The following is a 15,129-nucleotide window of genomic DNA, read 5'->3' as shown; positions in this document are numbered from 1 at the left end:
ACCTTGTTTCAATCCTCGATTTACACCACATCATGGCGTTAAATACCCATTTAGCCTCACACAGCCCTGTACATCCTTGTACAAGGATTGTAAGGCACTTAAGGCACACATGTGCGCATTTAAAGTTTTCCACTGTCTCATCATCTGAAATGTATGGAAGCGTATTAGTGCCACAAGCAATTGTTATCTATGTAGATATTAGTATTTATATCTATATGGAAACTACTTTTATCCATGTAGATGACACTTACAATTATATAATATTATAACTACTTTGGTAGCTACATTTTAATGAGTAATCTAAAATAGTTGCAGGTTTTATGTAGCCTTTGCCTCATTGAATTTACCGATTTGTGTGACTTTCGACCTTGATATGTCTTTACCATCAAAACATTTCATATGGAAAAACAACACTATTTATTTGTTTGGATTTCTTTGAATTTATTTAACATGAATAACCTGACTGTTAGACAGCACCAGTGAATGGATATATGGAAATAAAACTACACAGATGTGCAGAATCATCGACGTCGATGAATTCATTACTTTTGAAGACGTAAGCATCAACGACGTTTATTTAAGATTCTCCAGTGTAGATAATTATTTGTTTTTCACTCTGACACTAAGAAGCCGATAAAATAAAATCGGGTCTTTTTGAAAGATAAAACAAAACTGTTATCAAATAACGTTTTCCACAGGCTACTCGTGTATTCTTGACTTTAATGCAAAGCTAGTAAAATGTCATGAAGAACTGTCCCATGGTCCCGACAGAACCCATTAAGTTTGAAACTGAGTAAGACGGCGTATATGCATATTTGAAAACGTTAAGTCTTAATTTGGTATGTGGAAATTGAAATCAGCGACTGACCGACCACTGTACTGTAAATTCAAACAGAATATGTACTCGATTCCTCTTACGTCCAAAAGGTGATATGTAATACGAATGTACATGTCACTCCCTAATAACATGTCAGTGTACGCGAGAGAGCAAGGTGCGACGGTAGAGACGAGATGACATGTGAATAACGGATCACTTACGGAAACTTACCCTGACTCAAATTCGTAAACAATCAGAAATATGCGTAGTTTAGGCTATCATCTGTCAGGTCATCTGAAGAGTACACACGGTTGGCGTACGGTGGTTAGCTGATAACCACAATCTTCGCTTACTGAGTAACGATTTCTGTACCTGCGTATATGACGAGAAGCTGTAGTGTCGCCCCACATAGGTTGTAACTGACGAGTGACACATCTCATGTCGCTGTACACGGGTGAAGTCGTGCTCGTGGCTGTCCTGCTCCTTCATCGAGCCACAAATACAGGTAAATATAGGTATTTTGACAGCTGAGATATGGGACCTATTCTTCTCAAAAGAAAGTCTATGTGTAGGGTGATTGACATCGTTGAATATCTTTTCTGTTGGCATAATGTATTCGTGGGTGGGAGTATAATTATTGGTGTGCTACTTATGATCAACTTTGTCTGTGTCTGTGTGACATTATGGTTATATCTTTGTGTTATTCGTCTAAAGATAAATTCTTATCTGTATTATATGTGTGCACTGTCAAGTTCAGATTAAGAGGCCAGTCGATGTGCGCCGACTTGCATCCTAAATTGAGACATTCTCAGATATTACCTTGATACTTGTAAAATGTGGACTGGAGCTCCTGATATTATTCTCCATAGATAGGAAAACGCGCCTGTCAGCTCGTAATCTCAATGAATGTTTATGAAACAGATCTGGCGGATTCAACTGGCTATTTCGATTTTGGGTAGATGAACAAGTGAAGTGGCAGACCACCGTGTTTTGGGGGAAGCTACGTATAAATCCACCGATTCAGTTGTATACTTGTTCAGGTAATTATTATTCCTTTACTACAGACGCTTGCGGAAAGGACATTCAGCTTTCCAATGTTACCAAAAGCATAAAATTAATGTCTCCAAGATACCCTTCTTTGTACAACAGGTAAGAAAGTACAATTATTCAACAGCACGTAGTGCATAAAATACAGCGAGTTAGGGGACATTCGTAATACACTATACAGTTACGATAGCTCGAATCGTCATATGGATATTATGAAAAACACGTTGTGTCATGTTCCACGTGTGTAAACAAGTACCTACAAAACAAAATAATTCACTTTAATGTAGCTTTGTAATCTAAATATATTCCCTTTCAAACAGCTAATTTTATTAATACAGTTAAAAAACGAAAATAGTTGAACAACTTATATGAGAATAATACTTGTACATTTATTATAAATAAGACCACGTTTATAATAACTTAGGAAACGATTGTGTGCACTGAATGTATTGCTGGACCAAGTTATCTTAACATATCACCAAACGAACGTTGTGTCTAAAACATTCTATTGTCGGTATTGAGTTAATGTTCAAAAAATCTTATGAAGCTTACTTATTGTGGAACCTGACAATGAATCTAGCCTTCAACTTGTCTTTTCAGTGCTCTGTCCTGCGGATGGAGGATAAGTGCATCTTCACCAAATCATCTTGTAGGCGTATCATATGTTGCACAGTTCGAGTCCAATAATTGTCAACATGGCAGTCTGTCCTTCTATGATGGTGAGCAGAATTCTTAAAAGTGGGATCTTTTTGAATTAAGACTGTATTCTGCTTTTGCAGTATCGCAATAGGGACATCAAAGGTATGGCATAATGGCTTCACGGCTTAAGTGAAGTTAATGAACTACTTACGTCTTTTGACATGTTACGGGATTTCAAACCCACGTTACAATGCGAGACAAAGCTAAAAGTATGATTGGACAAACCAATATTTATTTATAACAGCAGGATGAAAATAGACACGAACTATATAATCATGTACATTCAAAAACGCGGAAATATTCACAATATTTTCAAAGTAGTAACAGACAATTCAGCTACGACATCTTATTAAGGTAAAATTTAGGGCAGGCAGATAATGAATCGTGTTTTAAAATATTAATACAAGTTTTTAACTTTAATTTTTCATATTAATTTTGGCACTGTGTAAACACATGGCATACACATGTGATAGACATATGGTAAAAGACAGTATCATGTGTATAATTCTACATTTGCGAAAGTGTTGGCGGACATAGAATATTTGGTCTTTATGATTTTGGTGACCAGGACCAGACAGTGTTCGGTTGTCCCCATCGACGTATAGATTTAGGACATGCTATGCATAGGTAAATCTGAAAGGGGATGTGCATGATTTGGGTCTCTTAACTTTAACACTCTTGCATGACCAGGTTCAGACAATTCCAGTGGATTACTGTTACAACTGTGTGAAACGGATCGTGGTGGTATTCTCAGCAGCGGGTACACCATGTACATACAGTTTACTTCCAGTGCGTCCTCTAATGGAACAAGCTTCGTTCTCACAGCCAATAACACTGAAAGTAAGTATAAATAATGAAACAAAGGAAGCGCTTAGGTTAGCATTAACGCCGCTTTGAACAGTTGTGACACAAGGGCGTGATCATGTGATCAGACATGAAAGCGGACCTAACTTCAAGCAGATAAAAATAAAAGCGTAAAAATCCTGAACAAAATACAATGCAAAAACGTGCCTCGAGTAGAACCGACTATGCGATTCCGAAAATACTATGAACATGTGTACATGATTCACTGCGAAATAGTGATGATACCCTGTGTTCGCAAATAAGCTTGCTCTGATTCGTTAACATGCAGTTTTTTCACCTAGACGTCATCATGGAAACGTATTGGTAAGTCAAAGTCGGGAACTGCATCGGACCTAATTTTTAGTCTTTTGTTATACACAGAAATGTCAAATAAACGTTTGAAACATCGTTCAATGTGGTCGAAGTGATCCAGCTCATCTGTTTTGGTAAAAACTTACATTTGTAGATTTCGAAATATCAACCTGTCTGCTCTTTCACAATGTCACATTCTCAAATCATGAAACTCAACTGGCTTTTTCAGGATGTGGTGGAACGTTTATAGCAACATCACAGATAACAAATTTCACCGTACCCGGCGCTCCTTACGTCTCTTATAGGTATGACACAAATAATTCCTTTAAAGTGCTGTTTATATCTTAAATAAAATTCTTTTTCTTTTAATATTTATTTGATTCCTGGAAAAAGTACATGTTTCAATTCATGTCATTTCTTGACGTTTCCATGACCAGGATTTTAAATTAATGTACATGTATATCATTCATACTCATCCATACACACATTCACTACCACTATATATATTATACATATACTATAGTTACAAAATGATTTCACAAGAAGCCCATTTCCTATAAAATCAAGTATGTTTGGCTTTGTTAAAGTGCCTTTTAGATAATAGTATTTAATCTCATTTTGAAATGTTTTATGTTTGGCACGGAATTTTGCATTTTACAGCTGTAGATGTGAGAGTCGGCTGGTAACTAAGAGTATTTAACCAAATATATCAGTTCGGGAATTTGGAGAAAAGCCAAAAAGAAGTAAGGGTAAAGTAAGATTTAGCTCGCCAGTATGTAGACACTTATATTCAATCAATTGTGAACATATTTTTCAAAATATTTTCCGTACCCTCCAGTCCCAAAACCAATGTAAACTAAAACTTTACAAGTACACTTTATCGTTACAAGTGTGTAAATGTGGTGAAGACGATCTGAAGGATATATGTATGATTTATCAATCAGTATCAACAGCTAGCCTTTTTTTCAGGAATCTAAATTGCAAGTGGATTATCACAGCAGAAAACGAAAACGATACAGTTCAAGTCAAATCAGACATGCAAGTCTACTACTTTGGGTCCGCGTCAGAGTCCTGCAAGTATGATGTCGTTCGTGTGTACAACGGAAACACAACGGAAGGTACTGTAATGCAGCTGTGTCTCTTTATTCTTGTATTGTTTGATTTACTTTCAAAAGTATTATTTATGTGATATGGTATCTCCATCCCCGTATTAACATGGGTGGATGGAAGAATGTGATGTTATGGCATCTATTATTATTATGATGATGTGATATAGGCCATGACCCTGAATACATGAATACAATTGTCTGTCTGTCTGTCTGTCTGTCTGAATGCATGGATGGATGGTTGGATGGATAGAGATCAATCGGATCTAAACTGACGGGTTAAAGAAACGCTACCAATGATTAGCAACCCTGTTGTGAAATTACCACAACGGATAGACCCATAAAACAAAATGAACTGGGAGAATCGGCTTTCATCCGAGAATAGCACCCTTTGCCACTCACGTCGCTGCCAACGTCGAAACGTCCGGACCCATCTAAATCTCCGTGCACGATGTTTGGCCGTCAACTGCTGTCCGCGGAAAGTTCTGTAAGCCAGCATTCCATAGGACCTCCGTCGTCTGGCTACTGTGTATCGGTTTACACGGTGACCCAAAGCCATGATGACACTACCTCCAGGAAAAGGTTTCTGAGATACAACGTGCTCAGATACTGGTCCTCCTGTGATCTGCTTGATCGTGGCCTGTCTGAAGTCATAAGTGCCTGACGGTGTCGCTGCATAAGTCTAGTGACGGTGAAGCGCTGTCAGCCAAGCTTTCTTGCAACGAGTGTGTGGAAGGCTCCCATTTCGATCATTACGATCGCCCGTTCTCGTTTTCGCAAAGTTAATCTAGCCGTTGTTTTGGTGGTTTTTTAATAAAATGAATGTCGTTTGCATTGGTTTTATACCCGTTTGGCATTTATTGTTTTCGCTCTGCGTGAAAAAGAAGCAAAGCATTATTTGTACAAAATGGTGAAAAAGCACACATTGTATGCCTTATTCCTAAGTTGAAAACTCATTGTTGCGTTTGGTCACAACTTTGTACAATAGAAATGACCACATGATGAATAAGCACCGTTACCCATGTTATATTTCAGCCGACCAATTCCTTGGCGAATACTGTTCAACACAGATGCCTAATTTCTACAGTTCAAAGAAATCACTGTTGCTGGTGCTTACAACTGATGGGAATAAGACCAGCATCGGTTTGCAAATGCAATATTCTTCAAGACCAGGTATATCGAACACGATGTTAGTGACATTTTCTATATTTCTTACTCCTATAGGCGTGTACAATAACAACTGAATATACGGGGCGGTGGGGTAGCCCAGTGGTTGAAGCCTCACGCCGAAGACCTGGGTTCCAATCCGCACATTGGTGTAATGTGTGAAGCCAATTTCTGGTGTCACTCGCCGTAATATTGCTGGAATATTGCTAAAAGCAGTGTAAGATCATACTCACTCACTCACTCACTGAATAATTCACTTCACTACTTAGATCGACATGAGTTAGTTAACATTTGAAGTCACATCGGCAGTATTTCAGCCATTTCGTGAATAAGAAATTTAAAGTTGTAGATTTATAAATGAATATAAACAAATTTTGATAATATCCTTACCTGCCTGCAAATGACAGTAAAATAACTAGAATATCACATTTATAAATTATAAATGATATAAAACTAGTATGAAAAATCTAAAACATCTTAACTGTGCTAGACAATACCATATGAAAAACAGGCTATAGCGTGCCAACAACTCAAGGTAGATCACCATACTAGGGACCACGGGGATTTACCGTACATTTGCTTCATGCATCGACCAAGCTGGATTTACACCATCCCTTCAGCTATTAGCAATTTTAGACAAACTAGTCATAAAGTAAAATGACATATATAGTGCGGTTTAAAAGGTGGTACGTTTAAATTGACTTTGAACGTTTTGAACTTACGTACCCTCTCAGGAGGACACTAAGTTTACAGTACTTTAACCCCCTTTGAGGATACAGCACGAACAATCCCAGTACATAATCTAAACAACTAATTATAAAATAGTATCTGTTAACAAAACATATAAAACTTATGCAACAATTCTATTTCTTTTAAAAAAAGCAAGAATTAATTTAAAATTAACACACGAAAAAAAGATCCTTAACAGTTTTTTTTACATGGAAAGGTCGACTTGAGTTATGTCGCTGAAACGTTTCATATAACTTTCTGAACATAAATGAAAGGCAATTAATTTAAGAGAAATGTTAGCGTTGATCATGTTTAATTTTCCTGTGACAAAAGTCTAATGTGAGTAGGGTACATTTACTTTGACTTTGCATTGTCTGTGTCTCATTATCCTGGAGGAAAATAGGAATGATGTACAAATTTCATGCAGATACATTGTATAAAAGACACATGCTATCTTCTGCAATTTAAAAGTGACAGTTTGACAGGTAGTTTTTGAATCAACTAATTTTGTTTCAACATTATCAAGTTAATACATTGTAGCCAGTGGATACAAAAGTTTGATTGATAATTTCAGCATGGAATCCGATGAAAGTCCAACGTGATACAAGTCGTATACACTACTGGTGTTGACAATTCAAGCAATAATGTGAATGCAAATGTGAGATTCGAACCAAGAGTCTCAGAATCTTATCATGCTTGGGACTTGCGTCTACTTCATTATGCAACACAAGCGTCGCAAAATTAGACTTGGCATCAATTAGTTTTATACATCTTGACATTCCTCTTTATTAATTTAAGGAAGGGACTATCATTGTTATAAGAACATGCCCTTGTTCAAATCTTTGAAGGGCATATATCCCGCTGATACTCCCTACCATTCACCTGATAAAGGAACAAGCATACGAAACGTCGTGTTATTCACAATAAAGTAGATGACATCCATAGATCTTGCATTTCTTATGACCTTGTTTCAGAGGGCAACTGCAACAGGACACATACAATATATAACACACCTATCTACATCCTATCACCTGGATACCCCAATTCCTATGACAGGTAGGTTGAAGCATGACACTTTCACATGCAATGTCGATGGTGCTGTATAACCTTGTTTGTTATGTTTTTACGAGACTAGATTCAGAGAGGCTTATTCCCAGGTCGGAAGGAAAGGTATTATCATTCCCCGCCACATAGTTAGGGGATATATATTTGAGCTCCGTCCGTCCGAGATGATGGGGACAGATTTTCTCAGACCGAAACCGTAAATCAAATTTGGTATATGTTTTCAGGACACAAATGCCCTCATGGAGTTCGAACACGGAAACCGAGTTACAATTTGTTACAGAGTTATGGCCCTTGTCATGCGTTTCTCGACATCGTGCACGGTATTCCCAGTGGGAACAGATTTTCTAAGAAACCGTTATAGGTAGGGGAAACCATATTTGGTACGTTATCACGACATGAATGTCGTGGTGGAGTTAAATAAAAATGGGAACCGTGACCATATGTTTTTTTAGTAAATACTTTAGCGAGTCTTTTTCTTATGACCAGATGCTGTGAAACTTTCTGAAACGTTCAGCTGATTTAACACTTGAATTCCTATTGGTGATATAACCGGAATGCTGTCCTAAGCAGCATTGAACCAAACTCACTCACTCACTCAGTTCATATAATATTGAGTGTACTTCAAATTTGAATGACCATGTTTTTTCAGCAACCTGACATGCAATATACTCCTGTTCGTCACGATGCACCCACGAAACATGAGACTTGACGTCCTCACTGCTGATATGGCGGGCACCTACCCGGAATGTGATACTGATTCGGTTCGACTTATCGCAGGTACCTGAGATATCTGAGATCTAACATTAAGTCATATGCACAAGGATAGAATTACTGATTATCGATCGTTGACAATTATGTGCCCAGAATTATTTAAAAAAGTAGGGAACTATCAGCAAGGCGTCACATCTACTGATATCGTTTAAAGGATAGATAGTTTAGCAGTGTAACAGGGACATTTGACCGAGATTTGCAGCTGTCATAGAAGAGAAGAATCGCTTGTGCCAGATGAATGCCCATAGCACCCTACTGTCTATCAGGTCATTTACCAGGAAAGGTCACACTCATTAATATAGCGTGATTCCGCATGTATTCTCAAGACACGCCTGAATCGTTGAGCCACACCCCTATTGAAACGTCTAATAACAATAACTGCTCCAGCGCTGCTGCTTTCGACACCAACGACGTCTTGGAGTAATGTGACGGTTCGTCAATCGTTGGATAACGTGGAGGTCGGGCATGTATGTTGTATTTGTATAGCCGATTATGAACCCAGTCGGTCAAACAACTACACATCTCCAATTTGACAAGCACTTTGACCATAGTTTCATAACGCAATCGTTCTGATAAACGGTCTTGTGCGACACATGAAGGCTAGATCGACATCTGCCATCAACGTAATTTCTTTGTGGTGAATGTGGTAAGCTAACGATTGACTGTGAATCGTTAAGAGGTCGTGCAAAATGCTCTCTCTTGTTCCAAATTACGTAGCCGTTCCTGTCGCGGCTGACCGAGTGTAAAAAAGAACGTTTATTTGAGTTTAAGGCAATATAAGAAGAGCTGTTAGCCTCTATTTCTATCACTGAAATGTACAACAACACACTGACAAGTTTCAGTGTAAATTACGAAGTTTACCCTGACCATGTTCATGAGCACGTCATGAAGCACAAAATTGTCGTGTTTGAACAAAATTATTAACACTCTTTGAATAGACTATTCTAATCACTATCTAGTCATACAACAATATCACACCAAAATGGAATGTCCACTACCTTTTTAAAACATTTAAGTATATATTGGAATACTGATAATTTTTACAGACACTTGCATTATATTATATCATATCATATCATATCATATCAACAAACTTTAGCGAAATCGGAACCCTTTATAATTTTAGTTTTCCATTTTTTGTTATGGTGATGTATTCTCTTCTGCATAGTGTTGTATTTTCATATGAATTCTCAGGAACAGGACGTTATTACTTGGCTGGAGAGTTTTGTGGAAATTCATCGCTTTCACCCATTGGTCCCTACTATTCAAACGGAATATTTATGAAACTGCTATTCCAGTCCAGCAGTGATACCAGTGGCAAGGTTTTCCGACTTAAAGTGTCTCACACTTCACGGAAAGGTATGTATTAACTTATCACATGAAATGGGACGTTTAAGTATTAGTTTTTAAAGGTATTGATCTATAGGGCGTTGAAGGTACTAAATGTTCTGATATAATATTATCTGAATTTGATTCAGTATCCACAAATCTCACCAAGAAAATAAATACACTTATGTTTCAGTGATTCCACACCAATCAGAGAATTGTGGGCCACAATTTCGCAATGCAACGGCACATCCGAAAATTCTTTCTTCTCCCGGATATCCAGTTATTTCTCCAAAGTAAGTCAATTTCCCGACATTTCTTTTCACAATGCACGCAGCCTCCACACATAACGTAACGGGTGGCAATGTATATCGTGAAGCGTTTACTGTAGCCAGTGTTTTTAAGCTATTCTTCATTGGTCTGGACACACGTATGATCCAGTGGTTAAAGGCACCTAAATTAATTTGGTCTGGAAACATGTAGAGCCCAGTCATTTCCGCATCGCAATTAACTGTGCCGAATTGTGTCCCTGCAACCCCCGAGAACCATATGGGCCTTTGTTCGAATCAGTGATTATGCGAATCTATCAGCAACGCCACTTTGAGCAGACTTCTGTCACCCTTAATTCACTCCCTGTTTCAGCCAAGACTTTTGTATTTGGAAAGTGATGGCGTCTGACCCTAAAATGATGGTGCGCATCGTCGTAATTGACTCTGACGCTCCGAATTTTGAGTACGGAATTCGAAGCTGCGGTTACAGAGTCACATTTTACAACGGTAGGTAACTGCAGTCACATAAAAAAGAGTCTAAATAGTTCTTAAAATATAAAATTGTTTGACTGCCTTAACATAATTCTCTCTACTATTAAGTAACCAACTGCATAGCCTTCATGAAATAATCGAGAAAAAGGATCATGTCATCAATTTCCCCTGCCATGTATGTACATACCTACCTGTCAAATCGATTCCTTCAAAAGATGAGCTTTTCGTCACACATAATCACCACACTGATGTTTTAATCATTTATAACGTTTTCTTCTATTTTGTCCACATTATAAATCATGTTTGTCATGACCTATTGCCAAAATGACTTTTCTCAGATGGCTGCCATGATTGTTCCAGGACCTTCCATCTTTAATGACACGATATTCTCCTGGTGTGGCGATTCAAAACCAAATCTGCAGACTACTGGATCAGCTATGACAATTGAGTTTCAAACACGCTTTTCAAACAGTCTGAAAGGCTTCCGACTGAAATATTTCGCAACTAATGGTAATATGAAATGAAAATACCTTGCATGCACATTTACACTTGAGACAATGAACGATTGTATTATAATTACAATCAATGACATGAATATTGACATGATCAATGTATTCGCAAATACAATATGACATGAATTGGTATCATTGCGTATTTCTAGAACAGTATAATATTACATACATTTGCCAAACAATCAGGCTCGTGAGTTACATGTTACATGAGATACATATTTGTCTACAACTTGATTTGTATATGAATTTCTTTCAGAGACATACAGATGTGGAGGGACAGTAAATATTACGGAGGTTGGGAGTAGAACCTTGACAGGGCCGTATCAAAAGTAAGGAGATTTAAAATGTCATATCAATAAACGTGTTCATAATAAGACAAAATAAGACAAGACACATTGGGGTGAATTTCTTATAACAATGACATTCTCAATGACAGTGTCGGGAGTTCAGCTGTGGATTCCTCAGTATGAGGCTATTTTTCCAACTTGAAGTCTTTTAGCCATAGTGGTTGAGCTACTAATCTGGAGCATACATGTAGCTCCATAACATACTGTTGAGATCGATGTTCAGTTGACAAGGAAGGACTAAATATTGCCCCTAGTACAAAACCATTTGGAGGAGGTGAAGTGTAACAGTAAAAACAATTTGCACAATTAACACGAATATGGTACGTAAAACGGTAGGATAGGCATGTAACAGTAAGAGGGACAGAGAACATTGATCCTGATGATGTACTGATGGCTGAATGTTTTAATTCCAGTTCACAAGATTGCCACTGGACAATACACGTCCCCGCCAGCATGAACATCAAGGTCAAAGTGACAAATTTAAATCCGTATATAATACCAATGGCCACATGTAACGCCGATTATGTGGAAATTTACAATGGTAAGTTCAGAAAATCTCCTGTATACATGCGTATCCTTGCCAAAGTATTGTAAATCTGGAGGAATTCCGGGTTATCCTTGGTCCCCAGCTATCAACAACCGCCATATAATTATGTACCCGTATGGTTGATCACTTGGTCGCTTGCTACTATTTGTATCATGGCGGCATATATTATATATATAATTCAGAGCCGATGACAAATAAACGTCATGTAATTAGGACATCACTGAATGCGGCTCCTTTACACAAACATAACCATTTTGTTAGGTGTGAGTTATCACATTTTGATCTTAATATCTGAATATCTGCACGTATTCTATGACAACCAGGTTAGAATTCATACCAATTATTAAAACAACTTATAGGCAATTTAAAAAACTCAGTACATACTTGTCATTTGAATTTATTCCTGTGTTTATGCTATGTATTTATGTACCTCTAGGTATTTTTGACAACACAAGTTCAACAAGCAAATGGTGTGGTCAATACAGCGATGACTTCATCAGCTCTGGACATACCATCACCGTCAGGTTCCACTCCGGGATAGATAACACACATAGAGGAATACGATTGATTTTCAAGGCGGGACACCTCAGTGGTATGTCAGTTTGCAAAGTGTGTGAGTGATGACAAAGCTGGGATTTAGAACCCCATGTCAGAGGATTGGGGCCTCCCAAAACTTGAATATTTTTATAGGTTCCAATAACACAAACTTCACATAACTTTGACGCTTAAAAATACATGTTGTTCCTCATGATGAATGTTAAACAGCGATACTGCAGAAACACAAAATAATGTATGTTTCAGCTTCACGGATGACGAGTCTTTCGGCTAACTATACGGACAAGTATATTGCTTCCCCAAATTATCCATTTTATTACCCGAGGTATGTGGCGAGAAATTGTATGTAAAGTTATATGAAGCTAAACACTGATGTATCATGTAAAGAGTTGAAACAAGTGATACACTTTAACGCTCTCGTTCGCATCATGTGTTATTCACGCATATTTGAAAAATGCTTTCGAAATACCTTATCATGCAGCAGCCTGTGTGTATCCATCTAACTTTATTTGAGACAGATTTTGTTTCTAGATTTGTCTGCTCACTGTGCATTACTTATTCATTCCCACTTTACAATATTAAATTTAGTTAATCCAGGAAAGGATCGTATCTTTAGAAGTGTATAAGGTTTTGAATGTTAATTCAGATTCACATGTTGACCAGAACGCATCCTTGTGATATAATTGAATCTGTCGAATAATGCACTGTCATAATAATGTATTGATGAGTCTTTTTCATCAGCTTGAGAAAATCGAAGCTTTATCTTTAAACAACTGAGATGAGTGGTTCTTTATTAAAGCAATATTGAACGCACGTGGAAGATGGACGCAGGTGAATATAATCGGGTCAAGTTGAAAGTTATCTACTCGCAACTGGAGAGCTCTGTTGGCTGTCAAAATGACTACGTTGAAGCGTTCGATGGTAATATTATGATTGCATATTTACATCAGCTTGTGTTTGTACGTATTTACTGCACTGGTGCTTAAGCCAGGTCTTTGACTTCTCATCGTCGACATAGTTGAGAAAATAAATGTAGAGCACCGGGTAATTCTTGTTGTAGGTGTTGACTATCTTAGTTATCCAAGTATCGATCGAATACATGTTCAATATAGTAATACGTCTGATAAGTTGTCCTTTTCTATGATTATGACTCATTTCATTGTGCAACAAATATTAACATATTGCAACTGCTAGTAGGTGACAGAACTTTGATCATGATGAAACTGCTCCACCTTATCCTAATGAATGTTCCACATCGTTGCCAGAAGGCATGCAGGGAAAGGTATACCAAAACATGCAACCTACAGCAGAGGTTTTGTCTTATCAAATCCTAATGTAAGACAAAATGTGGACAAAACAGTGTTGAATGATTTTATGTCTGTAGGGTCGGATTCCAAAGCTACCTCTCTTGGACGTTGGTGTGGAGGAACTAGACCAAACAAAACCAGTTCAGGATCTTTAATGTTCCTGAAATTCAAGTCAAATTCCCATGTAGTCGACAAAGGATTCATTATACGGTACACGGCAGAGTACATGGGAATAAACGGTAAGTTAGAATGATCCAGTGTAAAACTACGCTTGCGACGAACCAAACAGCCTACAAGCTAAATCTAAAGATCCAAATATGTCCTTTATCAAACTAACTGAAATTAGTTTGTCATGACAATGTTCTAATATGTTCATCCTTTCATCAACTTTCTTAGAAGCATAATTTAAACCGTCAGCTTCTAGTGATCTATGGTCCATTGATTACTTATGTATTACTTAAGTTTCGTTTCCAAAATATATTAGGGATTTAGTATTTTTTCTATTATTACTAGTTAATGCTAGTCAGCTGTTTGAATGTGAACCAATAATGTATGAACTAACGAAACACATTGAAGTAAAATACCATTACAATGCCATATATTACACGGACATCTGCTTGTTTGGACAGATTCGACAGACTTAACCTGGCCAATTGTTGGAGTTTCTATGGGGGTTGTAGGCGCAATAATAGGTGCAATAAGTGGAATAAAAGTGAGGCGCTGCTACCAAAAGAAGACATGATGGCAGCACGACAGTTTCATGACTACAGAAAGGTTATCAAGCAAATAATCTGTCAGTTAAATCATGAACTTAGCGCTGGTATCCAGACAAATGAATTACAGCTCAAAGCACTTTGAGTTAGTGACACTGATTAGCCCGTAGGCTTTGCCGAACAAAATTAGTCTTCAGCAATGACTTGAAACGGCTTAATATAATTGTCGATCGGAGTTCGGGTGGTAAATTATACCATCGATGTGGACCAGATCTCCATAATGTTTTTATAAAGGATTTAGATGTTTGTAGAATGGTTTGATGTCCCGACGGCAGTGACCGTAAAGGTATAGGACTGAATTTTACTCCTGTGTTCATGAAACTGTATACATGTATCAGGTGACGTCATGTATTTGGTTAGATGATTCTTATTGTGATTCTCACTTTGTTTAAACTTGTTTGATGCATATATACTCTCCCAAAAAAAGAAACGCATCATGAAAATA

At 37.6% G+C, this 15,129-nt stretch overlaps 1 protein-coding gene across 1 annotated transcript; it reads left to right on the top strand.

The window, feature by feature from the left end:
• Positions 1-1,085: 1,085 nt before the first annotated feature.
• On the top strand, positions 1,086-15,101 carry LOC124258810 (cubilin-like). Its single transcript, XM_046692902.1, has 20 exons — positions 1,086-1,322; positions 1,882-1,966; positions 2,465-2,583; positions 3,254-3,403; positions 3,948-4,023; positions 4,688-4,836; positions 5,860-5,997; positions 7,695-7,776; positions 8,435-8,562; positions 9,751-9,915; positions 10,079-10,178; positions 10,525-10,658; positions 11,004-11,153; positions 11,412-11,484; positions 11,916-12,043; positions 12,486-12,641; positions 12,851-12,929; positions 13,404-13,525; positions 13,989-14,150; positions 14,541-15,101. Exons 1-20 carry the CDS (start codon positions 1,256-1,258, stop codon positions 14,651-14,653), a joined length of 2,376 nt encoding a protein of 791 aa, XP_046548858.1. The 5' UTR covers positions 1,086-1,255; the 3' UTR covers positions 14,654-15,101.
• The last annotated feature ends 28 nt before the right edge of the window (positions 15,102-15,129 follow it).

The sequence above is a fragment of the Haliotis rubra genome, unplaced genomic scaffold (assembly GCF_003918875.1).
Source record: "Haliotis rubra isolate DU_JTF1 unplaced genomic scaffold, ASM391887v1 Scf70, whole genome shotgun sequence".
In the NCBI taxonomy this organism is placed as follows: Eukaryota; Metazoa; Mollusca; class Gastropoda; order Lepetellida; family Haliotidae; genus Haliotis; species Haliotis rubra.
This window is presented reverse-complemented; position numbering and strand designations above follow the sequence as displayed.

Excerpts from the sequence above, each read along its gene's own strand:
- LOC124258810 (XM_046692902.1), top strand. The coding sequence starts at position 1,256 with ATGTCGCTGTACACGGGTGAAGTCGTGCTCGTGGCTGTCCTGCTCCTT. Across the intron at positions 11,154-11,411 it reads GAAATATTTCGCAACTAATG|AGACATACAGATGTGGAGGG; the intron begins GTAATATGAAAT and ends AATTTCTTTCAG. Across the intron at positions 14,151-14,540 it reads AGAGTACATGGGAATAAACG|ATTCGACAGACTTAACCTGG; the intron begins GTAAGTTAGAAT and ends TTGTTTGGACAG.